This window comes from Anolis carolinensis, chromosome 2, assembly GCF_035594765.1.
Source record: "Anolis carolinensis isolate JA03-04 chromosome 2, rAnoCar3.1.pri, whole genome shotgun sequence".
In the NCBI taxonomy this organism is placed as follows: domain Eukaryota; kingdom Metazoa; phylum Chordata; class Lepidosauria; order Squamata; family Dactyloidae; genus Anolis; species Anolis carolinensis.
In genome coordinates, this window is record NC_085842.1 from 43,383,558 (window position 1) to 43,404,292 (window position 20,735).

The 20,735-nt window shown below is 40.3% G+C and overlaps 1 protein-coding gene across 2 annotated transcripts in view; it reads left to right on the forward strand.

Annotated features, from left to right (window-relative positions):
• The window catches only part of LOC100555397 (monocarboxylate transporter 2), a 67,903-nt gene that overhangs the window by 43,223 nt on the left and 3,945 nt on the right, over positions 1 to 20,735 (forward strand). For both annotated transcript variants that reach the window (XM_062969688.1, XM_008105401.3), the window contains exons 3-4: positions 14,021 to 14,164; positions 16,647 to 17,498. In XM_062969688.1, coding sequence (XP_062825758.1) covers positions 14,021 to 14,164; positions 16,647 to 17,498 — 996 coding nt within the window. The remainder of the gene's footprint in view (positions 1 to 14,020; positions 14,165 to 16,646; positions 17,499 to 20,735) is intronic.

Consider the following 20,735-nt stretch of genomic DNA (forward strand, 5'->3'; position numbering starts at 1 on the left):
CCCACGGCCAAAGAGACTGCGGATCTATTCCTCCAACATGTTTTCAGACTACATGGATTGCCCAAGAGTTTAGTCACAGACCGTGGATCTCAATTCACCTCTCGTTTTTGGAAGGCACTACAAAAACTATTGGGCATAGACTCTCGCTTATCTTCAGCTCATCATCCCCAAACAGATGGGCAAACGGAGCGCACCAATGCCACTTTGGAGCAGTATCTTCGCTGTTATGTAAACTACCAACAGGACAATTGGGCTTCTCTGTTACCACTGTCTGAGTTTGCCTACAACAATGGAGTTCAAGCTTCTACAAAAGAAACGCCGTTCTTTGCAAACTACGGCTTCCATCCACGTTTCTTTCCCCCTGTCATTGAAACTTCAGAAGTTCCCGCAGCAGAGGATTGGCTGCAGGAACTCACAGCGGTGCAACAACTTTTGCTCCAGCAACTGGACCAAGCCAAGGAGGACTATAAACGCCACGCTGACAAACACCGCCAGCCGGGCCCCGAAATCAAGGTAGGAGATCGGGTTTTTCTGTCCACTCGCTTTCTGCCCTCCCACCGCCCTTGCCGGAAGTTAGATGCCCGTTTCATTGGCCCCTATCCAGTGGTGGCGCAATTAAACCCCGTGACTTTCAAACTCCAACTTCCGCGTTCAATGCGCATTCACCCAGTGTTTCACCGTTCCCTGCTCCTTCCGGCGGATGGTGTGCGTCCTGATACAGACCAACCGGCCCCCCCTCCTGTTTTGATGAATGGGGAGGAGGAGTTCGAGGTTGAGGACATTTTGGATTCTCGCTTTCACCGCCGCCGCCTACAATATCTCATTGACTGGGTGGGTTTTGGCCCTGAGGAACGCTCTTGGGAAGACGCCTCCACAGTCCATGCTCCTGAGCTAACCCGTCGCTTTCATCAGACCTATCCCGCCAAGCCGCGACCTCGCGCCTCGGGGAGAGGGCCCCAGTTTGGGAGGGGCCTTGAGGAGGGGGATAGTGTGATGACCCATGGGCCTTGTAGTCCTGCTCAGGACATTGTAATTCCTGATGAAGATGAAAACTTGGGTTTTTTACCTTCCCAGTCAGAACTGGATTCCTCTCAGCCAGATCTTTCCCAGGCAGATCTGGGAACCTTGCACCTGCAAGAAAGTTGTCTCCCAGAAGTATGTCAAACAAACCCAGAGCCTACTTCTCCCGTGTTCTTGCGCCGGGAGTTTTGTAAACAACAGAGAAGTTTGGAATCAGCTTCGCGCAGGAGTGCGAGAATTGCAGCTAAGAATGTAGCCAATTAAGACTGCTTTTCGTGAGAATCTTTAAGGAGTCTAACATCTGGTCTCAGAGTTTAGCTTTCGTTTCTGATTCCCAGAGAACTGCTTCGGTGGGAAAGCTAGACTCTATATAGGTGTTTTACCCGCGTAGTAGCTTCGCGGAGTCAATTCGTCAGCCTACGGAGCGAGTTGTGTCTGGACAGCGCGCTCCGATTCAAGCCTCGCTCCCGCTCAAGCCTTGCCTTGCTATCCAGCCTTCGCCTTGCTTCTCAGCCTTTGTTTATCTACGGACTTTGCCTTGTTTCCCAGGACCAATCCTTGCCTTGTTCCACGGATTTTACCAAGTTATTCCACGGACCTTGTTCTTGTTCCTAGTTACCTTGTTCCACGTTCAAGCCTTGTTACAAGTATCAAGTTATTTCCTAGCCTTGCTCAAGTTGTGGACTAAAGGACCTTGTCAATTCCCCTCACTTTGCCTGGCAGAGTGAGTGTTTCGGTTTTTGGATTACAACTTTGGACCATAATATTTCTTATTGGACATTGCTTTTTTGGACTAATTTTGACCTTTCCTGAAAGGTCCGCTTCTGAACTAACTTTTACATTTGTTTTTATTAACCATATATATTTCCTTAATAAAGATATTAGTTAGAATCTGGCCTCTGCGCATGGTTATTGGTGCTCTGTAGCCTGGGTCGTGACATTTCTTTCTTTTTCAAATATTCATACATTCCTTATATCTGAAATGTTCAAATCAGTAATCATCATACATATAAAATAAAAGCACAGCATAGCAGGCAGGTGAAAACATACATTTGCCATCAGGCATTTAGGAACAATGAGGGGCAGGCTGCTGGAAATGCTCTGAGTGAGATTGGGAGGGGATGTCTAGTAGTTAATTATGTTTTTATTGCATTTTAACTTTATTTTAACTTTTACACTTGTGACACAAATATTTAATTGTTTTAAATTTTTATATTAATATGTAATTGCCTTGTTTTAAAATTCTGTTGTATTGTGTCATATCATTGTTAGTCACTCTCCCTATGGGGAGAAAGACAGAATATAAATAAATGAATGAATAATAACAACTCTATGTAAAAAATTGAAAAAATTCTATTCCTAGGTTGAAAGTGTTATTTCCTCATTAATTGTGCTGCACTTACTTTGAAAGTAGTTGTTATACTCCAGAAACTTCGTTTTTGTGGCTGCCACAAACTATATTGCATTGGTTGATCTTTGGTGAGATATTCATTGAAAAACTATAGCAAAATGTGCTGCAGGAAGTCCTACAAAAACAAAATCTTTGCAGTTTAATAAACTTTTTCCATGTTTTTAATGATATAATCAGTGAGGAAATAACATGTATAACCCAGGAACAAAAATCGTATTACATAGTGCAGCGATTCTCAACTTTCCTAACACCGCAATCCCTTAATACAGTTCCTCATGTGGTGACCCCCAACCATAAAATTATTTTTGTTGTTACTTCACAACTAATTTTTGCTACTGTTATGAATCATAATGTAAATATCTGATATGCAGGATGGATTTTCTTTAACTGGACCAGATTTGGTACAAATACCTGATAAACTCAAATTTGAACACTGGTGGGGTCATAGAATAATAGAGTTGGAAGAGACCTCATGGTTCATCCAGTCCAACCCCCTGCCAAGAAGCAAGAAATCGCATTCAAAGCATCCCCAACAGATGTCTTCAGTTGTCCTGATTTGGCAGAGACAGTCCCAGTTAACTGTCCCACTCTTTCAGCTGCTTATAAAATGTTCTAACTTTTCTTCCCACTTTCACCATTTGTTCAAAACTTACTCCAACTGCTGCAAAATCCAAACATAATCCCAATTCAGTTAACTCTGCTGAGGAGAAAAGGGCAGAATCTTGGCCTTCCCTGTAGGTTTAAGCAAAAGCAAACTGCTTCAGCCTTTCTTAGCCAGTATGATTCCCCTTATTAATACTTTTTGTCACCTTGACCATGTTGCTTGACCACTCATATTCTTACTCTGATCTGTGAAATACTGGTGAGTATGCAGACAAATGGAAGGAGATTAGAATACCTTGGCAGTAAGGAGCTATAAATTGGTCCCAAATGCAGGATTAAGGCCATATTACTTTCTCTGCATTTACTAAGTTATCTTTATATGAAGTAAATTATGACACTATTGCATATACTTTACAGGGCTTATAACTCATGTGACTACTCTTGATGAAATGAAAGAATCCTTGAGTGAGAGAGCAATAAATGAGGACTCAAAGTAATTTTCCTTAATATGTACTTGAAAAAAAGATAGAAGTAAAAGTAATAAGGGTGTGCTTTCAAGAAGAAAGGAGAAATGGTTGCTCAAAACACTGGAATTTGGTAAAAAAAATATCAACAGACATCAGCATCTAAGTGTAACAAGAAAGAAACAGTGGTTCTCAACCCTTTTTTTGACCAGTGACCACTTTGACCAGGGGCCACTTGACTGGAGACCACTTTACTGGGGACCACTTTGACCATGGATCACTATCCAACGTTAGTACCAAAAGGGTTACGAATCAGTTTTTGGTCAACAGTTTGGTTTTCTTGGGGTGCTGATTTAGAAAATTACACTGGATAGACATCAGCTCTCATTTCTGATACAGAACATATGCCACCCAGTAGTTGCCATCTGTTTGCCCACAGAAAACTGTATTTAATAGAGCTGATGTGGTCTATCCAATGTAATGGTCAGTTCTGCAAAAAGGAGCAGAAATTAATAAAATTAAATAAATAAAGAGGAAGGAGGTTTGCGGACCAGATTTTTATTTTCATGGGCCACTGCTGGACTGTGACCCACAGGTTAAAAACCACTGAGAGAGGAAGAGAGAGAGAGGGAGAGAGGGAGGGAGGGAGGGAGGGAGGGAAAGACTTAAAAATGTACCTGTTCTGATTTACATACACATTCATCTTAAGAACAAACCTACAGAACCTATTTTGTTTGTAACTCAGACTGCTTGATCGCAATACATATGGCACAGCTTTGATATTACTGAATGCCTTTTTATCACAAAGAGGGATAGATTTCATTCACTGCTTGGGCAACATGAAAGGCCATGTCACAAAGTCACAAAAGTTCTGTTATTCGGCAAAAGTACACTGACCTACCTACAGGATGCCAGCTCATCTGTTATGCTGTCCAATTATTTTTCACCTTGAGATCAACTGTGTGTTTCTTGCTTTCTGAATGAGGCCAGCATTTAATCCTCTATCAGGATACAGCACTGCAGAGAGCACCAGCATTCTTGCTTCCTTTCAAATAAGCTAAAAAGTAGTTTCAGCCATCACATTTTCACATAAACTGTTGAGAATAGGCTAGAACTTTTTCCAGCCCAAACTCTTCATTTTGTTAAAGCCATGTCAATTCCAGCATCTATTTCCAATAATGTTCAATCAAAAATAATCATCTCTTTGTGTCAAAGTAAGTGGTAGAATTGCCAGTGAGCACATAGCCTTGTCAAATACCCAATAGTTCATTACACACAGAACTTGGTAAAGTTAGGGTTTTTTTATCTTTAGCTCCTAGATAAACACTACTGACAAAGGCTACCCAGTTCTGAAAGAAGAGCACTCTAGTTTGAAGCAGTCATCCAGTGTTTGGTACCCTTGCCCCAATTACAACCAACATATACCCTCTCTCCCTCCCCCCTCTCTATCTATCATCTATCTATATACAGTGTGTGTGTGTGTGTGTGTGTGTGTGTATAAGCTTTGGATAGCATAGGGATGGGGTTAACACCCCCGTGGTGTTTGTTTTGCTTGTCTGTGACCCTGTTCAGATGATTACACCTCGCTTACTGTCCCTGTGAGAACTGGATTTTGAAATACTTGGCTAGTTGTGGAAATAAGGAGTAGGGGATAAAACTTTAGTGGAGACACCTTTTCTCCATGATAACTATTTCAGGAGTGGAATTTCCTTCCAAGGGGTAGATTTCCTCTCACATCTTGTTGTCTCACCCTGTTCTTAACTTTGAGTCATTTGTAAGTTGGATGTTTGTAACTCAGAGACTGCCTGTTTATGTGCAAAATGTATTGATCAACATACTGCAAGAAAATACTGCCTTATAAAGAGAAAGACTGGACAAATATGCAATGGAAAAAAACCTGTATACATTTATATGTGTGAAATATTATGACTTTGGGTTCCATTGTTCTGAAACTTCTTTTCAGTTTCGTGACAGTATTATAACTGAACCTAGCTACCTAGAACTGTTTTAAAATTGTGGTTAGCATCCCTCCCCTCCCTTCATTGGTGGTCTAACTGAGCTTCCTCTGCGAATCTGACTCTTGAGCAGATATCTCTGTGATTCAGAGTATGCATAGCAATTTGCAAATGTCATTTCTTGCCACAAAGACCTCTCTGCACAAAACAGTATGTGAACAAGATTATGTGGGAAGACCTTAATGTATGTATACAATTTTTAGGTATATGAAATTCAATTTGAGGTGGCAGAATTCTTATCAATGTGTCAGTGTTCCCATATTGTTTGCCTTGTAGCCCCATTTCTGGCTGGTACCCAGGTATGTTCTGGCACACATGGAAGGTTTCTCATAGGAGAGAATATCACCTACACACATAATAAAAGTGAAAATATGTATGTATGTATGTGGCTGGGGTGTTTACTTACACAGACAAGCTCCCACTTCCACAAATAGCTATAGCTCCCACTAATCAGGATATACCAATGGCCCTCTCTCCAGTGACATTGCAGGTTATAGCGAGTGCCATGAACATGTCCCAGAGCCCTACTAATGTACTCCACAAACACCATACTGTCCCCACCCAAGTGAAGGCTTTCATACGGGGATAATTTCATCCTAGATTTTCTGTTTTTCCTCCACCACAGACATCCCAGTATTTCTTACTCTCTTCATTGCATGACCCTGCCCACTGCTTCTCCCTTAACACTTTCCTATTATTTTCTATGGCACACAGCAAACAGAGGAATTGATCAGCAACTGAACATACTGAAGAGGTTTGGCGAGAATTCACCATGACTTATAGGAGTTATAGGTACCGGGATGTATAGTTCACTTGCAATCTAAGAGCACATTAAACCCCATCAACAATGGACATGGAACTAACTTGGCACACAGAATCCCTATGACCAACAAAAAATACTGGAGGTCTTTGGAGGGATTTATAGGAATTGTAGTTCACCTACATCCAGAGTGCACTATGAACCCAAACAATGATGGTTTTGGGCCAAACTTGCCATACATATCTGATATGCCCAAATTTGAATTTTGGTGAGTTTTGAGGGAAATTGGCCTGAACACTTTAGAGCTGTAGGTATTGGGATTTATAATTCACCTGCAATCAATGAGCACTCTCAACTCCACCAAAGATGGAATTGGACCAAACTTGGCACACAGAATCCCTATGACCAGCAAAAGATACTGGAAGTCTTTAGGGGAAATTCACCTTGATATGGGGAGTTGTAGTTCACCTACATCCAGAAAGCACTGTGAACCCAAACACCGATGGATCTGGACCAAACTTGGCACACATACCTGATATGCCTAAATCTGATTACTAGAGGGGTTTGGGGGGGGGGAACTGCCCTTCATTTCTAGGAGTTGTTGTTCACCCACAACAAAAGAAACTTATCTCCACCGATGATGGACCTGGTCTAAACTTACCACACAGAACCCCCATGACTAACTCGACCTACTGGAGGGGTTTGAGGGGATTGACTCACCATAGTGGGAATTGTAGTTTACCCTACAGCCAGAGAGCACATTGAACACCACTAATGATGCATCTAGAACAAACCTGCTTAAAGTTAAAATTTAAATACTGATGGATTTTCTTGGGGTTAACCTGACGTGATGTCAGTTGTATTAATCCACAACCTTATGCATTTTGTACAATTAAAAATTGACCTTTTCAAATGACCTGGGCAATGCCGGTTACCCAAGTTAGTGTGGGATAAATATGAGCTCCTATGTATGAATCAGTCCTAGTAAATGTTTTAAGCAGAGCATGTTTGGTCTGAATCAAAACTTTGGAAACACACAGGAAGTATGTTAATCGTAATGCAGATGAACAGTTCCGTTACCCTCACATCCCATGGATAGACTTTGCTCACCCTGAGAGGCAAACAAAGCATTATCTTGCCTAGTAATTTGAGAAGGTGCAAATAAATATTATGCTGTTAGTCATATGGTGCAAATAAAATAACTGATAATATGTAATCATATTAGGGAAATTAAACACATATAGTGGAAATGATTGCAATTAAATTACTGCTTCAGTTTAGATGTCCTGTTTCAATATATTTCTGCTGTTGACAGTGTTGTGTTCTGAGCCCCCCTTTGCAGGGAAGATGCCTCATCATTCCCAGTTTTCCCAGTATATAGATCTAGGCATAGATGTCTCTGATCTCAATTATAAACATTAGGATAAAAAAATGGAAACTCCATAATCGAACAACTGTAGGTATTTGATATTATTCTTTGGCTTGGTAATCATTTATTTGAATCTTTAGTGATGAAACACGCTTTTTTTCTATGTCAGGAGTGACTTGAGAAACTGCAAGTCACTTCTTGATGTGAGAGAATTGGCTGTCTGCAAGGACGTTGTCCAGGGAATGTCCAGATGTTTTGATGTTTTTACCATCCTTGTGGGAGGCTTCTCTCATGTCCTTGCATGGAGCTGGAGCTGATAGAGGGAGCTCATCCACGCTCTTCCCAGGTTTGATTCAAACTGGCAACCTTCAGGTCAGCAACTCAACCTTCAAGTCATCAGTCTTGCCAGCACAAGGGTTTAACCCACTGCAACACCGGGAGCTCCATATGAAACAAGTAGTGCAATTAGTAGTGGGATTTTCTTCCCGCTAGAAACTCTGCGGAAATTATGTCCAGCTGTTTACATTTTCTGAGAAAATGCTGGAGGAGAGAGAGTGAGTTAGAGGCTGAATGACTGACAGGTCAACTTTCTAATCCCAAAGCACATTTTACATGAGTTCATCTACATTGTAGAATTAATGGAGTTTGACACCACTTTAAGTGCCTTGGTTTACTGTTATGGAATCATGGAAATTGTAGTTTTTGTCTTTTTTAGCCTTATTTGACAAATAGTTCTGGTGCCTCACCAAACTATAAACTCCAAGATTCTGTAGCATTTAGCCATGGCAGTTTGAGTGGTATCACACTGCATTTATTCTACAGTCTAGATCTTCTGTAAGGAATGTCTGAGATACTGAAGGGACTGGCTTAGTAAATCTTTTCTCAGTTAGCAACTATTACCAATGCAGAAAAGCACTTCCAATCAGACTAGTCATATTTACAGGCCAATTACCTTGTGCAGACTAATCCGAACTCCTTCCACATCTGCCTACCAGATAAGGCAGCTGGCATTATTTAAACAATCTCTTATGCTGGGAGCTATTCAGTTGCTATTCAAAAGCATCCAATCTTGCTGAGGGCTCTTGAAAATGATTCTCTTTCAGTCTTAGCCTTTGATTTGCCTCATAGTATATAAACAAATGAAATGTTACAATGGATCAAGCGGCTTCTGTGCCTAGATAACTGATCATGTTTAGAGGTCTTAATCAGATTGTTTTGACAATAATAAAGGCCGTGTTTATTTAGGAAAGACTTTGTTAAGAGACAGTGGAAAATGAATGGTCATTACAGCTTAAGAGATTTTGTAGCATAAAGGTTGGACCAGCCATTTCTAGTTGTTTCTGGATGTGGCTACTTTTGCCTTGTTCTCGCTGTTTTTTTTCCTGGTAGGGATAAAACAGTTTAAATAGAGAGAGATTAGGAGCTTGACCTTTCTGCTCCCACCTGCTTGCTTTTGTAACATTGATCCTAAAATATTATGTGCAGATTACATCATCTGGTTCAGACAGGTTTCTTTAATCTCTGTCATTTGTTGTACCAAAAAGAACTACTTGGGGTTGACCTTCTGGCCTCTCTTCATAGATATGCTTGAGCATATTGGCTTACTAGCTTTGCTCTTCTGAAATAGTTCCAGAAGAAAGAGTCATGCTCAATTTCTTTAATAAATATTACTACTTTCGAGAATCCTTAAAAAACCCTTTTGATATTGCTCCACAGTCTGACAGATGAATTAAAATTTCATTTTCCCATGGCGGTTTATATGTCTATAGTAATATATAGCCAATTCCCTGCTTTTTGAACATCTGACTTACATCCGTCTCCTAGTTATAAACAGGTCTCTCCCTTACCCCATTTCCTTTCTTTCATGCCTATCTTTCCCCATATTCCCTTTCATTCCTGCCAGTATATTTTCCTTCCATCCCTTTCCTTTGTGTCTGTATCATCCCCCTCGATTCCCTTTCCTTCATGTTTTCTTCCTCTCATTCCCTCTCTTTCATGCATATATCTTTCTCCCATTCCCTTTCCTTTGTCTCTGTATGTTTTCCGCCTTTTCTTTGCTTCCTGCCTTTATCCCTCCCTGCCATTTCCTTTCCTTCATGTCTGTTTCTGTCTCCCACATTTTTTCCTTGTCTAGCCCTCATAGGATGCATCTACACTGCAGAATTAATGTAGTTTGACATCACTTCAATTGCCATGGATCAATACAATGCAATCCTGGGATTTGTAGTTTGGTGAGGCAGCAGTATTCTCAGGCAGAGAAGACCAAAAAACCTGGTAAAACTTCACTCCCCAGGATTCCATAGTGTTGAGCCATGGCTCGTGTTGTGGTGTCAAACTGCATTTATTCTACTACAGCATAGATACACCCCCAAGGAAGCTGAAGCGGGAAGAAGCTCTTTGAGGGAAGAGTTACCTATTTCTCTGGCCGCCCCTTGCATGCCGAGCCTGTTCCAACTTACATACAAATTCAACTTAAGAACAAACCCTTAGAACCTATCTTGTTCATAACCCCAGGGACTATAACCCTGTAGTAATGTTCATTCCCATGGCCACACTTGTATAATATGTACTTGTGTTTGTGTACTTTTCTGTATACATTCATCCACCCTTCCTATATAATCTAGCAATTCCCATGATCCAAGAGATGTCCAAAATGTCTATTCAGAAATTTCCAATCTAGCAAAGGCTTCCTCCCTGCAACTATCATTAGAACCTTCTTTAGCCTATATTCACTTTCTTCTTGTTATAGCAGCATTACCGCTACCAGCAATATTATCTCTGATTAATTCACTTTATTATTACTCTTGAATTACCTTTCTGTTTCCTATTGGCAGGCTCTACAAGAGGGAAGCTCCCTGGGGATCAGTAGAACCTCAAACGTCTTTGTTTGAAAGTGTATTTCTTTGTCTGAGAGATTAGTAAAAGGTGCTTGATTTTGTGAAGTGATCAGAGTACAATCCACATACCTCAACAAAGATTAGTAGTTCTTTGCATAGGTTTGCATCAGCTTCCAGGAAAGTCCACATTTGTTCATCCTTCTAGAATCCTGATGGGACTTCTGTCCTGTCTTTATCTCAGAACTGGCAAAGGGAAAAACCCTGGCAGAAAGGGTCAAGAATTGCTTGAAGAACGAAGATTGTTGTACTTTCTTGAGTTAGTGATTAGGAAAAAGTAGAACTGCTCATGCTACTGGAAGATGTCATCCTGCAGTAGGATCCATGTATGGTTGATGCAATAATTAAACCATAGGTTTCAAAAAATACGAAAGAACACATACACTTCTACATGTGTCCAATACACACACATATTGGGATGGGTAAATGAGAGATCAGAAGGGGTAGTTTCAGAGTGGGTTTGGACAAAGTGTCCTAGGCAAGTCCCGTACCAATTGTAGCACTTTGACAATCTACTTCATTCTCCAGTTTACAACGCACTTTGGCCCAGATTGCTTTTATAAGCTCGTTCAGGTTTTAAATTACCTTTGTTATGCCTTAACTTGATTGTTATTTTATTATATTTAACATGTACAACTGTATTTTACCTGATGTGTTTTATTCTTTGATGGCTGTAATCTGGGCTTGGCCTCGTGTAAAAGGCCCCGAGTCCCTTCGGGGAGATGGTGGTGGCATATATAAAAAAAGTTGTTGTTGTGATGATAATGATGATGATAATGATGATGATGATTATATACAGTGTTCCCTCAGTTATTGCTGAGGTTAGGTTCCAGGACCACCCGCAATAAGTGAAAATCCACAAAGTAGGGACACTATATTTATTTTAGTATCTATACATTATTTAAGTAGTTATACACTATTTTAAGTCTTTATAAACCAACTGTGTGTTGATAAATCGCTTCCTTCTCCTCCTGTTGCCACTTGGACTCCTTTTCTCTCCCTTTGGCTTCTCCTTCCTTCCTTCCTTAGGCTGTAAACTGTAATTTTTTATGATTTATAATAGTCTTTTAGAGTTATTGAAAAACCACGAAACAGCGAATCCGCAAAAAGTGAACCGCGAAGTAGTGAGGGAACACTGTAATGCAGTTTCAATGTAGATTTGCATAATGCAGTAAACTGCATTATATGGCAGTGTAGATGGGGCCTGGTGAAGAGAAGACCAGGGAATGACATGATTGCTGTCTTTCAATATTTATATGACTGTTGCAGAGAGAAGGGTATGGGAATGTTCTCTGCTGGCCCAGAGGGTAATCTATTATTAATAAGCCTCATGTGGATCAATCTTGATTGAACATTAAAAGTGGTGAAAAGAATGTTTTGAAAAATGAAAGTAATTACCTAGAGAGGTGGCGAGATCTGGATGTCTTCATAAAGAGGCTGGTCATCAGCTACATGTGGGAATGCTCTAGCTCAGTGTTTCCTGAACTTTGGTTTTCCAGATGTTTTGGATTTCAGCTCTCAGAATTCCTGGCTGTTGGTCAAGTTGGCTGGGGCTTCTGGGAATTGTAATCCAAAACAACAGAAGGACGGAAGTTTAGGAACCATTGCTCCACCTTGAAATCCTGTGTTGAGAGATTTAGTGACCTCTGGGGCCCTTTCCAATTCTTTGAATCTAGTATAATTTGTTGTTTTATTGACTTGACGGGACTTTTTCTAAAAGAAAAACCCTGTTAGACATGCACACTTTCTCTTTCCTTTATTAAAATATTTAAGCCCTGTATCATTTTTAATCAGAGGATCTCAGAACACTTTAGGTCTAAGTTGAAATCAGGTGGACCACAGTTGCTAGCAGATCTGAGTACTATGAGGAGCTGAAGATTTTCACTCCAAATTCCCCATTATTCAGTTCCATGTTCCGGGATAGTGATGGTTGTTCTCAGGTGGCTTTTTTTTTCATTTTTGAAAGCTGCAGGCTGTATTGATAAAACCTTCAGCAGCTGTTGACTAGACCTCAGAGGCCACTTGCTCAGTTCTGAAGCTTTGCAGGAGAATCTGTCAACGCTTTCCCAGCAAGGTCAAGGAAAGCAAGTGGCAGCTTTATGAGTGTGCCAGATTCTTGCCAGCTGTTTCTTCGACTTCATTCTCACCTAACTCTCTTAATTAAGAAAGAGGATTTTAAAGGTCTCTCCCCCCCCCCCCAAAAGGCCTTTTCATAAAAGGAAAGGGGAAACTTACCATAGTTTACCATGAAGGACAACTCCAAAGTTTTGGTCAAAGAGCACATAAAACCAAGGGGTATGTGATACTCACCTGTGACAAAATGCACCATAATTCTTCTCCAAGTCTCTGACATTGGGAGTAGCAGTTAAACATCATGATTAACAAGAAATATTGTGGAATCTTAAAGATGAATATATATATTACAGCACACATTTTCATTAACTTGAGTCTTATTACATCAGATACATGAAGTTCATCTTCTCAGATTATATGTGTACCTACAGCATGAACTGCAGTGGCACAGTGGGTTAAACCCTTGTGCTGGCAGGACCAGTGACTTGAAGGTTAGGTTGCTGACCTGAAGGTTGCCGGTTCGTATCCAACCCAGGGAGAGTGAGGATGAGCTCCCTCTATCAACTCCAGCTCCAAGTGGGGACATAAGAGAAGCCTCCCACAAAAATGGTAAAAATAAAAAATCAGAAACATCCAGGAGTCCCATGGGTAACGTCCTTGCAGATGGCCATTTCTCTCACACCAGAAACGACTTTTGTTGGAAGAAAGCCCCAAGGGCCATCTAGTCCATCCCCCTGCCATGCAGGAAAAGCACAATCAAAGCACCCCAAACAGATGACCATCCAGTCTCTATTTAAAAGCCTCCAAAGAAGCAGCTTCCACCACACTTCTGCTTGTAACTCACCATGTAACAAAAACAACTACTTATTGATTCCTTTTTAATACCCTCCTCCATGTTTGCTTCTTTACTCCCCACTTCTCTTGAAATTTAGATCATAATCTCCTTGCGGCAAGCATTCTGTTCTACTGTGCAAAGCACCCGGCACATGGTACTAAATTAAGAAAAAGTAATGATAAGGAAGTCCAGAATTATTGCTAGATCTCAAACAGTAATTTCCTCAGAGCTACCCAATCAGTTTTAATTATGGATTGTAAACTCACATACTGTTTAATTTTTGTTTGGTGTATTTTAATATGCATAGAAATATGTTTTAATATCTGTATTTTATAGAAATGCATTTTAATATGTGAATTTTATAGAATGTTTACAATGATTATGTGTTTTAACTATGTTGTAACCTACCTTGAACCACAGGGAGAGGCAGGTTAGAAAGAAAATTATTATTACTATTACTACCCCTTGAAGCTTAAATTAGTTCTGAATCCTTAATAACCAGTTCAGCTTGACATTGCATTTTCCTTCACAATATATGTTACAGGGATCTATTTTTCCCCATCCCAATTTCTGTAGGCCCCCTTAGCAGTATCCTGGTGAACCGTTTTGGCAGCCGACCGGTGGTCATGTTTGGAGGTCTGCTGTGTGGCATCGGGATGGTCTCTGCATCTTTTTGCACAAGCATTTTCCAACTGTACATCTGCGCTGGACTCATCACAGGTAATGGTAAAACCTTCCTATTTTCTTTCCAAATTAGACTTCCAAATTAAATATACCTAATGATGTTACTTTTACGGGTCACTACCATCTGTTTTCTATAATGCTCTGGACATGTGCTCTGTCCTGGTAAAATAGGTCATGTCAGTGGTGAGTAGAGGGTTTTTAAAAAAAACATTTTCTGTCTTATTAACACTTATCTCAATTATCAAGAGGACTACAGACTTTTCTGATGCAAGTGAAGGAGGAGAATCAGTTGAAGAGTCTTAACAAGAATCTGTAGCAAGAAGACAGTTTCCATCTCTGAAAATTACTGATACCATGCAAGTGTTCATGACCATTTTCTATTAGATATTAGTGACTCAATGTCCACTTTGTATTGTTGTCCAGGCCAGCATTCCTAGCTGGTGAAGCCTGGTGTCCTAGAAGAAACCGCCATCTCATTGTCACCACAATCACATTAATTCCCCTGTATTCACTTGACCTATTCAGAGGAAATCATAGCATAATAGCATTGGAAGAAACCACAGAGGTCATCTAGTCCAACCCCTTACTATGCAGGAAAAGCAAAATCAAAGCACTCCTGACAGATGGCCATCCAGCCTCTGTTTAAAAGCCTTCAAAGAATGAGCCTCCATTAGACTCTGAGGCAAAGAGTTCCACTGTTGAACTGCTCTCACGGTCACGAAGTTCTTCCTAATGTTTAGGTGGAATCTCATTTCCTGTAATTTGAACCCATTCCTCTGAGTCCTAATTTCCAGGGCAGCAGAAAACAACCCTGCTCCCTTTTCCTTATGACAGTATTTTTAAAAAAGCATTGGTAAAGAAAAAGTACTGGGGAAGAAGATGAGTGAGAAGGTAGCAACAGCTGATATTGTTGCTTCACCTCTTCCTTATAGCTATTTAAGGTCCACTGAAGCATCTTTATGAGACGTCCCAAAATCTGGGCTATTGCTCTATTAAATGAGGATGGATTCATCTCTCTTATGGAACTGAGTTTCCGTACAACACTTCATGGCAGGTGAAGATATGTAATTAATTTACTGCAACTCACGGTAGCATCAGGGTACGTCTTCTGATAATAAATGGAGTTGTCTGAAGTTACAAGAAAATTAACACATCCATTTACTTTTTTGTGTTAGAGGATGAAAGGAAGATTAAACACTGCATCAAATCTAACTTCCGTATCATTATATTATCATCTCTGACTTTATAGGTTTAGTTTTGAAATATTCTTCTTCAGACATTTCTTCTTCTAAAAACATCTTAAATGAGTCTCATGAGAATTTCCTCGGATGTAAGGGCACATACACACACGTTACTATATGATGTTTTTGCTGGATGGCACTGAATCTAATTTCTAGGGTGTCATTCTCCACTTTATTTCTTCTGGTGTGGCTGTAACTTTATTAGGGTAGACTTCTCCAGGTTTTTTTTTAAAGATGTACAATAAAAAGTCTTATATAGTTTCCCAAAAGTTGCATTTTGAAATCTCTCTATAACAAGACTATATTAAAATGTAATTTAAGACATGCATAGTTGTAGGAAACAAAAATAGTTGATAGATCAGCTTCAACCCACATGTTATTTTTAAAATAATGATCCTAGAAACAAGCTGGGCTTGTAATTTTGTTTTCAAAACAAATTCAAGAAAATATTTGATGCATGTCTAGTCAAAGCATAAACCTTCTGCTGTTAAAATGTATGTCTATTTATGTGGCATTCCTAGCTCAAACCATGAATTTATGCGCTACTTAAGGGCTTTTCTTGACTGGATTTCCTTCAGTGTAAATCTGTCTGGAGCCCAATCTGTGCACAGAATTTTAACAGACATGTGTTACTACTTACAGTTCATTGGCATAATCAAAACACCCTTTTCTCTTCATTTTGTTGTATACTCCTAAATATCCTAAAGATAGCACATCCTGTCTGATCTTGAAAGCTAAGCAGAGTCAGCCCTAGTTAGTACTTGGATGGGAGACTTCCAATGAATTCCAGGTGCTGTTGATGATATTTCAGAAAAACCACCTTTGAATACTAGTTGCCAACCTAGCAGATCAAAAAATGCAAATGTGAGATCAGTCTGGTGGGAAGGTAACGGCGGTCCATGCAGTCATGCCGGCCACATGACCTTGGAGTGTCTATGGACAATGCCGACTCTTCGGCTTAAAAATGGAGATGTGCACCAACCCCCAGAATTGGGCATGGCTAGACTTAATGTCAGGGGAAAACCTTTACCTTTACTAAGATAACCCTATGAAATTTGTGGGGTCATCATAGGCTGACAAATAATTTGAAGGGACATAGATACTGCCATGTTTACTGTCTTTTCTTCCTTTGCTGGTCTTTTTCCTGCAATAGGAAAATATGAAGGGGTTACGAATATAGAAAACAATATCTGGGTCTCAGATAAAAGGCTTCATTTCAGGCAGGGCAAATGCAGGATGAAAGGCTCTGACACTCATTCTCACTCTCTCCTTTGCAGGACTTGGCCTTGCCTTCAACCTCCAGCCTTCGGTGATCATCATTGGGAAGTATTTCCTGAAAAGACGCCCAGTCGCCAATGGTCTGGCCATGGCAGGGAGCCCCGTCATGCTCTGCACACTGGCCCCCTTGAACCAACTCCTTTTTGACATGTTTGGATGGAGGGGCAGCTTTTTCATTCTCGGGGCGCTCCTCCTTAACTGCTGTGTGGCTGGAGCGCTCTTCCGACCCATTAGACCTCCAGCTGGTCCCCCCAAAGGACCAGCAAACAAACAAGCTACAGAGACCCTTCAAAAAGAGCAGCCTGATTTAGGCCTTGTTGAAGTGGCTGGCGAAGAAGAGAAGGAGGACAAAAACTGCTGTGAGAATTTTAACAGATTCCTAGATTTCTCTCTTTTCAAGCACAGAGGCTTTCTGATCTATTTGATAGGGAATGTGCTCATGTTTCTAGGCTTTTTCGCCCCTATCGTCTTTTTGGCTCCTTATGCGAAGCACCTTGGGATTGATGAATATTCAGCCGCGTTCCTCCTTTCAATCCTTGCCATAGTTGACATGATAGCCAGACCAACTACTGGGATCATTGCAAACAGCAAATGGGTCAGGCCAAAGATTCAGTATTTTTTCAGCTTCTCCATTGCTTTTAATGGAGCCTGTCACCTCCTCTGCCCTTTGGCCACAGGCTATTCAGGCCTTGTGGTGTATTCTGTCTTTTTTGGACTGGCTTTTGGTATGGTTTGCGCCATGCTTTTTGAAACGCTCATGGACCTTGTGGGTGCCAGTCGCTTCACAAGTGCGGTAGGACTGGTCACTATCGTGGAATGCTGCACTATATTACTTGGACCACCCATCGGGGGTAAGCATATTTTTATACTTCTCCATATGTCACAGTGGTTGGAGGTAGATCTGGAATTCTTTGACTTCCAATGGAAAAGCATAGAAAAAAAAATCTCCCATTCTCAATTTTGAGTCCTCTCTTCTTCTGCTTTTTACTCTTCAATTCCTCTTTTGTTGAGCTTAATTTGAACTGAGATATTCTCACCAAGAGCAGAGCCATCAAGATGAAAACACAGTATAGGCTGAGTACCCATATTCAAAATGCTTGGGACTTGAAGTATTTCAGGGTTGTTTTTACCAGCCTTCACTTTTGTTACTATTTCCATTTTGGTGGCCAAACTTAAAGTTTTATTCTCTCTCCCCAGTGCCCCTTTCAACATGCTGGGCTAGACAGTGAGGCAATCTTATTGCCACTTCCCTTTTTTCTTCTTCTTCATGCATGTTCAGTAAAGAATCCTGGTGACAGCAGCTGTTTACATTGTTTGTTGTAAACAAGCACACATGGTTACACTGGTATTGGTTATAGCAGAATTCTGCTCTTTCCCAGTTCAGGCTCTACTGTATTGTTTACTCCAGACTAGGACTCCTTAAATCTTTTCCACTCTAGACCCCTTTCCACCCAATAAATGTTTATGTGATCCTGGCTATAAAGGTGTATAACATAGGTATAGAAATCAAACATTTACTGATAACAAGTTTCCCTTTTTATGAGGTACAGCTGAAGCATCTTCTGCAGAGTCTATTGTAAACGTTGCACCTTGTTGCTAGCAAATATGAGTAAATATCTAGGTGGCATTCAGAAACCTTTTACTATTTCCAAATTCTTTGCAACTTCAACATTGTGCTAAGGGTACCCCATTTGGGATCAGGATCTACAGTTTAAGAAGCAGTGATATAGACATACCACTACAATCCAGCACTAAAGGTCTGTGTAAAAGGATTTGGAAAGGAACATGCTTATCAGAGGTTTTGTGCAGTGAGATATGCCTGTAGTCTTTAATGGGTCACAAAGCTCTTCAGTGTTCTTGCACCATAGACTAAAATGACTATCCCTTTTCCAGTCATATCCATCCCTTCAAATGTTTGGAAAGGGTTTTTTTGCCAGTTATGTGGGAAACTATACAACAGTTTTAGTCAAATGTGAGATCTTCTGGGTTTGGTGGCAGAAGCTGTTGCAAATACTGGAACCCACACATGTTTTATTGCATAATACCTGATTTTCTTTCTCAGAGGCCTGTTTGATCAAATGTTCATTATCTTCAAACAACAACCATAACAACAAACCCTCTCTGATAGCAAAATAAATATGCTCTCTACAAGCCACTCCACAGGAGTCATGGCAATATGACAGAATATCTGAGCAGGGAGAATCAGATGCAATATTCATTCAGCTTTTCGAATAAAAGCACTTTAACCAGTTATAGATTCAAATGCGAATTGCTACTGTAGGTTTAATTTTTTTACTACTGTGAAAACTGAAGCTTTTTAGTTGCTCTGTTTTGTAGCAGCCTTTTATTGCTAGTCAGGAGTCCTTCCTGGAGAATCTCATAAATCAAGTACAGGCAGTCCCCAAGTTACAAGCAAGATAAGTTTTGTAGGGTTGTTTTCAAGTTGAATTTGTGTGTAAGTCAGAACAGGTACAATTTAAAGTGTAATTCCAGCCATATGTGTGTGTGTATAGAGAGAGAGGGAGAGGGAAAGATAAGAGAAGAGGGCAAGTGCTTTGGGAAGGGTTAACGCCCCTATCATGTTTGCTTTACTGTCTGTGCCTCAGTTCAGAAGATTTCACCTCACTTTCCCTGTGATAATTGCTTGTTGTGGAAACAAGGTTTGGTGCTAAACCTTCTGTGGAGACATCTTTTCCCCATAACTCTTTCAGTTATAACTGATTTATCTCACTTACTGTTGTCTCACCCACATTCTTAACTGTGAGTCATTTGTAAGTTGGATGTTTGTAACTTGGGAACTGCCTGTATTCTTAAATGATGCTTTGGCTCCGTAGAAATATTGCTCAGTTTCTGCTTTTGCATCAAATTTCTATAGTGAAATCATGCTGCATTCACTGGCCTTTTAATTGTGGCATATTGATAAGTATAGGAGGATCACCAGATGGGAAGCAATCTTACCTTTGGGACTTCAATAGTTTTTTGTCCTTGTAGAGAACTGTTGGAATTTATTTTTTTCCCTGATTAATGTGAGTGCCGTTAGGTGTACTCTATCAGATGCGCAGGCACCTTGTTTGATACATCTGCCTTGACATTACCATTGTAATAGAGCAGCCGTGTGCATTGGCATCAGGGTAGGCCACATTGGTGCAATGGCAGTGACTTTTTCTTCTGGTGGATTTTCAGTCATTTTTTGTAGGATTGGAAGAGACATGGGACTCTCCTACTGTTTTTCTACGGCCTTAATTTTTACTGATCTTCATTGTCTTTTCCAATCAGTCATCTCATCATATGGCCAGATTTGGATCAAACGCACCAGAGAAAATAAAGATTAAAATGCAGCTGTTCAATGTCTAACATTGTAACTTCTGCCAAACAAAAGAAAGTTGTCAGATAAAAACTTCACCTATTGGTTTGCAAATGGCACTTCAGAACAGGCTTATTATTATTTATTACTATTATTCAGTCTTGTCCTTTCAACTCTTTTTTGCACTTAGTGCAGGAGGAATTCTGGCAGATTATCTTCCTTTTGTGAAGAGGCTTCATTTCATTTAGAATAACCAGCCATGTTACGAGTTATATGCAGTTTTATGAAGCAGATTAAGCTAATTGCTAAAGACTATAATGAAGCCGGAAACTGCTGTGTGTAGTAGTTTGCAATATGAGTTCTGCAGTATTTTCCCCTCCATTTTAATAAGCAGGGAATTGATTGGTTCTTTGGCATTTAATAGCCTACTGTCGGGTTTTGCCTTAATGAACTAAGTAAATTTTTCTTGGTGTGTTTTATGACTTTCTCTTATTCTCAAAGGCAGCCATGGCAAGACCCTTCTGCTGTTGAATTTTCCAATAGTCTTCTCATTAAAACACTCAGTAAAATGTGTTCAGCCGACCTCCGGGTCATCCTGATTAGCAGAAAGCGAGAACTGTTGCAATTAGCCTCTGGTTGATGCTTCATTAATAGTGCCGTATTAATGAAATTCATGTCTGGAGGTGAGGCTGCCCCTAAGAGTGACACATTTCAACCAGATCATATGAAATGAATTGTTCTTCTGGTTGGAGAATATATCTTGCTTGTTACGAAAATCCTAGTG